The sequence below is a fragment of the Miscanthus floridulus genome, chromosome 3 (genome assembly GCF_019320115.1).
Source record: "Miscanthus floridulus cultivar M001 chromosome 3, ASM1932011v1, whole genome shotgun sequence".
NCBI classification, from domain to species: Eukaryota; Viridiplantae; Streptophyta; class Magnoliopsida; order Poales; family Poaceae; genus Miscanthus; species Miscanthus floridulus.
The window spans coordinates 79028343-79034404 of NC_089582.1; the positions used below are offsets into that span (position 1 = coordinate 79028343).

At 49.3% G+C, this 6062-nt stretch overlaps 1 protein-coding gene across 1 annotated transcript; it reads left to right on the forward strand.

Moving 5' to 3' along the window:
- Positions 1-1179: 1179 nt before the first annotated feature.
- Positions 1180-1938, forward strand: LOC136543926 (anthocyanidin 5,3-O-glucosyltransferase-like). Its single transcript, XM_066536242.1, has one exon. The coding sequence runs from the start codon at positions 1180-1182 to the stop codon at positions 1936-1938; it is 759 nt and encodes a 252-aa protein (XP_066392339.1).
- Positions 1939-6062: the final 4124 nt, after the last annotated feature.

Below are 6062 nucleotides of genomic sequence, written 5' to 3' on the forward strand. Positions count from 1 at the left end.
CAGTCTGAATGTTCCTCATAATATTCCTGTACAAAACATTAACTGCTACTCTCTTGCTTTGTTCCTTTCTTCAGTGTTGTCCGCACAACTGAGTACTCCTTTTCAATTGACTTGCAGGTGCTCAGGTGCCTCGCTAACCTGTAGATTTCATACATTGTACGGCTCAAGCACAGGGAAAATGCCATAAAAAAGGATCAACACATTAGGCCTCCTTAATGTACCATTGAAAATCACTTCACAATTAATACAGATACATTGTTCATGCAGAGATCAAAATCATTGTCGCTCATATATAATCATATGATATCCTATATATCCAGGTTCGTCGCCCGTGCTTCGCACGGGGTACCTACTAGTATTTATAATATTACTGCCCTCATAGCTCCATCCTATGCTGTGATTATTGTTGTTGGATGCGTACCACCCAGCGGCGGACCCAGAAAATATTTTAGGGGGGCTGAACAACACTGCTGTTCGATCTTAAGTCTTAGCCCCCCTACACTATAAAACTTTGTCTAAAAATTTATAGGGCTCTACAAGGGGTTTCACTGCTCCGAGATGGGTAGGGAGGCTTGAGCCCCTCCCGCCCCACCGCTGTGTCCGCCCCTGGTACCACCCATAGCCTCAAGGAATGAAAAGGACAAATTTGATTGACTTTCTGGTTTCATCAGCCAAGCAAGATTACACGCCACCAAAGACCAAACAAGCAAGTTTGACCTTGACGAGTAATCCCTACGAAAGGAGCAAAAGGCAAGTTATACTTGTTCGTCATCTATGTTGTGCCAAAGCACACTAGGTCTTTATATTGTTTATAGAGGCATCACAACACTTTGAAACTGTAACGCAAAACTGTGTAATCGAGAAAAAAACAGATGACCTACTTTGGTTCCAAAAAAAAAAAAAAAGGAAAAAGATGACCTACCTTGAAATTGGATATGCCAAAATCAATGGTACTTGATTCTGTGCAGGTCACTAAAATGGGCTGTTTACACATCATACAACACATTGCTGAGTTTTATTGGGATCAAATCAGAAAAGATAATTGAAAATATGATTTGGAAGGCACCTTCCCTACTGTGTCAGATGGAGTGGTGTCATATAACTACTTTGTCATGCCAAAGGAAACAGTGCTACTAATCTACTATAGAAACATCCACATTGGATACGTCGTCCGCCGCGATGCTGGCCGTCGTGACGCAGCTCCCGGCGCTGCTCGCCGGAAGGACGACGGCGCTGAAGGAGCTCCGCGACACGCCCGTGGAGTTCCTTGGCGTGCCGCCGCTCCCCGCGTCTCATCTCATGCCGGAAGTGCTGGAGCACCCGGACGACGAGCTGTGCAGGACCATGGTGGACGTGTGGAAGCGCAACACGGAGACCGACGGCGTCCCGGTCAACACGCTGGAGTCGTTGGAGAGGCGCGCCGTGGAGGCACTCATGGATCCACGGTGTGTCCCCGGCCGGGTCCTGCCACCGATCTACTGCATCGGGCCACTGGTCAGCAAGGGCGGCGGCCACAGCAGCAGCTTGACCACGACAGCGGAGGAGAGGCACGAGTGCCTGGCATGGCTCGACGCGCAGCCCGAGCGCAGCGTAGTGTTCCTCTGCTTCGGGAGCAGGGGCGTGCTCTCGGCGGAGCAGCTCAGGGAGATCGCCGTCGGCCTGGACAAGTCCGGGCAACGGTTCCTATGGGTCTTGCCGGCTGTTATTGCTGGCACCGGCACCGGCACTGACGACGTGCTGAAGAATAATCAGGATGAACTCCTTCCACGGGGTTTCTTGGAGCGGACCGAAGGCCGAGGCCTCGTCGTCAAGTCATGGGCACCACAGGTGGATGTGCTCCGGCACCCAGCGACTGGTGTGGAACTCGACTCTGGAGGCCATCTCGGCAGGGGTGCCAGCGCTGTGCTGGCCGCTCTACGCGGAACAGATGCTGAATAAGGTGCTGATAACGGTGGGCATGGGCATTGGACTATTGGAGTAGAGCTGGAAGGGTACACCACAGGCTTCATCAAGGCCGGAGAGGTGGAGGCAAAGGTGAGGCTGGTGATGGCCGAGCAGGCCGAGGCGGAGCTAAGAGCACGAGTGGCAGCATACAAGAAAGCAGCGGATGCGGAGAGCGGCTGGAAAGCCATGGCGCGGGACATTCCGCCATTGCCGGCTCGAAGGTTGTCGCCACAAGTTACTCCGGCGGATGCGATGGCCAATCCGACAGTATTGTCGAAGCGCTGTTCGCAGGACTCGCCTTCGCCTTCTTCGTTCACGGCGGCAGGTGACTCTTGGAATCTGGAGTCGCTGGCGGCAAGTCTCTCGACGTCACCGGTCAATCAAGCGGTGCATCCAAAGTTCCAAACCCACCGACTGATGGTGCTGGGCGCGGTCGTGCAACCCAGCACGGATCGTTCGATGTTCCTGCTCGGGGGCGTGTGATCCAGCATGGCCCTCCTGGTGGTTGTCTCCACCAGCAGGGTGCGGCGACAGTTGCTGGCGCTGCTCGCGGCCGTGGAGTTGGGCCCCTTCGTCCGCAACATGCCGATGACGAAGCTGCAGCTGACCTGGGCGGGTTCCAGCCTTCCAGGGAGCCAACCAAGGCTTCGATCCCGGCTACGGCGGCTACGGAACGGCTGCCGGACGTAGCCGGGGATGGCCTCGACAGACTTTTCGTTCACGTGGTGGCCGGAGATTTAAAACCATACTTCTATCATATTCTACATGCACCACTCCCGCGCTAGAAAGACTCCAAGAATGCTCTTGTGTCGGTTGTTGGTGGTATGATTTCGAAGGATCAGCTAGTTCTCTAGCTTTAGCTTTAGAGAATTGTGCCGGTAAAATGGAGGTGAAACCCTGTAGCCCATAATGACAAGTCAGTTCCCTTCAAAGGTCGAATTACAGCGATCTATGAATTATGGTGGGGCGGATGTGATGGAAAATGGGGTCGCAACACGGGTGTACAGTTAAAGTTCCAAGAGTGGCATGTCAAAGGATAAGGTTTCCTCCTCCCTAAAGTCTGGCTTCGGGTTATTGGTATTAGGAAGCCACTGCGAGAATATCTCAATTTGTGGGTGGTCGGAATTAATGTTCGGTTCAACACAAATGGTGGATATGGTTAGGACTAGGAAAAATAATTTTGAGCATATTTTGGTGGCTGTTTTGGATCCGGCGTTGGTTCCATTTAAGATGGACGTTGTCACTACAGGCCACTATTTTGAGCTTGAGATAGAGATGGAAAAAGTCAGTTTCGACGACAGAGATGGCAGGGAGTGGAAGAAGGATGAGAATGCGGCGGATAAAAAGGATGATAGGGTAGCGAAGCCGAACCATGCTACGGAAAAAGATAACAATGCTCTTGATGATCTTGGAGCTAATTCCTTGGGAAACAATTTTGCTGTAGAAACAATTTAGTACTTCCTATTTTAAATTCCGATAAAAAGTTGTTGGTGTCCAGAAACCAAAGGTTCATGAGTCAGGTCTCCTTAGCTGTACAGCAACATTAGTCAACTGTTTGTTGGGTGGTTCAACTGCAAGCTCCTTATGTAACGTGTCATCACATCCTTAGCCATGATGAAACCTGAAGGTCTAAAAAATATCCCATCGAGATGTCACTATGACAAATCAGCACAAAGGAGACACGTTAATTAGTGACTCAAAATTAAAACGCATCACTAATGTTATATTAGTGACTAGGTAAACAAAACACATCCCTGGTTAGTTGTCGCCCATGGCCAGAAAACAAAACGCGTCACTAATGATAAGTTATCAATGACTCTTCTTTGCTAGACACGTCTCTAGTCGACGAGTGACTCGTTGAAAGCCCAAATTTGATTTTGGATAATTGATGAAACCCTAGGACAAACTTTTGATCTAAGTGTGTGAATTAGATGAGGTAGTCCAATCCAAGTGTTGGAGCTCGATGATGGTCATGGAGAAGGTGATGGCCACAAATGAGATGATCAAGTGCTCCAACTTGGAAAAGAAGAAAGAGAAAAATAAAAATCAAGGAGATCAAGGCAAAGGTATAAAATATGTTTTTGTTTTGACACTTAAGACACCATAGAGGGTGTAAGTGCATTTAGGATCGATAGCCATACTATAAAAAGGGGAAATCTTTGGCTAAGCGGTTATCGAGTGCCACTAGGTGACATGATTCTTGCATATGCATTTAGGAACTTAGTGTGCTAATCTTGACCCTTGTAAAATGCTTTGAAAAATGCTAACACACGAGCACACAAGTTCTACACTTTATGGTTAGCAACTTGGAAGCAAATGGTGAAGCGGTTGAGGAGATAGAAAAAAGAAAAGGAGTTGAGACACAGGGACCGAACCCTGTTGCGTATTGACAGGACCCTGACCGAGGTGGGTCCAGTCAGTGTTCTGGCGCGGCCCAGAAGGCGTGGAGGCGACCAGACCTAGGCGCGCGGGAGAACTGGACCCGGCGCCCAGAGTCTGGTTGTGCGGCTTACTGGCGGCGTGGACCCGTGGCGCACGCTGGGCAACTAGACCCCAAGGGTCAGTCCGGTCATGCTCGACTGGACCCAGTCCAAAGGGTCTAGGAGCTCTCTATTCGTTTTAGCGTGTGACCGGACCCTGGTGGCGAGGAGCGACCGGACCCGATGTTGGTACGTCTGGTCATGGCTGGGCAACACGCGGTGGCGTTCGGTGTGAGGACCGGACCCACGACAGAGTCCGATTATCAGAACCGCACCAAGCTCAGTCAGTTTTTAGTGCTCCGAGAGCTTACTGGAAATGATCAGACCCTGAGTGGCGCTGAGTCCGATCGCTGCTCAGGTGAGTTCGGTCCTGACTTAAGTGACTATGCGATCACGAGATGGCCGTAGGAGATCAACAGCCGTTGTTTGAAGGGGTGCCATGTGGCGGCCATCTGGAGACTGAACCCAGGTGATAGGACTCTGGGGTAAGTCTGGTCATAGAGTCTGGTGGCCCCCCTAAGGCACCAACGGCTAGTTGAAGCTTGGGGCTTCTATGAAAGGACTTGGGGCGCCTTGGGCTCACTCTCTTGGACATTTTCACCTATGATACATCCTTGTGAGCCTAAGCAAACACCTTCCACTCATCTTCATCATTGATTTATCATCATAGTGAGATTGGGAGTGATTCCAAGTGCATTTTCTTGAGTAATTGCATCTAGTGGCACTTAGGGATCATTGTGGCTGTGGAGTTCTTGTTACTCTTGGTGGTTGCTGCCACCTAGACGGTTTGGAGCAGCGGAGGAGCTTTGGCATGTGTTGGTATGTTTGTGGCTGGCTCCAGTGATTGTGAGGGGTCTTGTACCTTCCCCGATGAAGAGCCTAAAGGTAATTGTAGTAAATTGCTCGTGTCATTGAGTTACCTCACTTGTGGGTAGGTTCTTACGGCGCCATTTGTTGGCTAGGTGTGTGATACCTATTAGCCACCGAACTACCAAGTGTTGGTCGATACAACGGGGACTAGAGTGCTGTAAGCACGTGAACCTCAAGAGAAAAATCTTGTGTCCCTTGTGTGATTGGATTTCTCCCGGTGATTGGATTGCCTTCATATTGTGATTGGTTCATTCCTCGACAAGGCAATATAATCACCATACTCACTCCCTTACATTTCTTGCAAACTAGTTGCCAAGCTCTTTAGTGTAGTTAGTCTTTGAGAGCTTGTTAGTTTGGTTAGTATGGCTCTTTAGTTAGTCTTTGAGAGCACACTAGCTTAGTGAGTAGTGACTTAGCTTTTGTGTGTGCCTAGTGATCATAGCAATTAGAATTATTGGGATAGGTGGCTTGCAACCCTTGTAGAGCTAGAGTAAAATTGCATTACACCATTTGTTGTACTAATCAATTGCTCTAGTGCTTTGTAGAGTTTTAAAATTTGCTATTCAACCCTCCCCTCTAGCCATATTAGGACCTTTCAAGTGGTATCAGAGCTGTGGTCACCGTTTGATTGAAGTCTTAACAACCTCAGTGTCAAAAGATGGCTTAAGTTGTGTTCAACCATGTGGGGGGCAAACCATCGTTCTTCGATGTCACATGCTATGACTATTGGAAGAGAAAGATGAAGATGTATCTTGGTTCAATCAATGA

Excerpts from the sequence above, each read along its gene's own strand:
- LOC136543926 (XM_066536242.1), top strand. The coding sequence starts at position 1,180 with ATGCTGGCCGTCGTGACGCAGCTCCCGGCGCTGCTCGCCGGAAGGACG.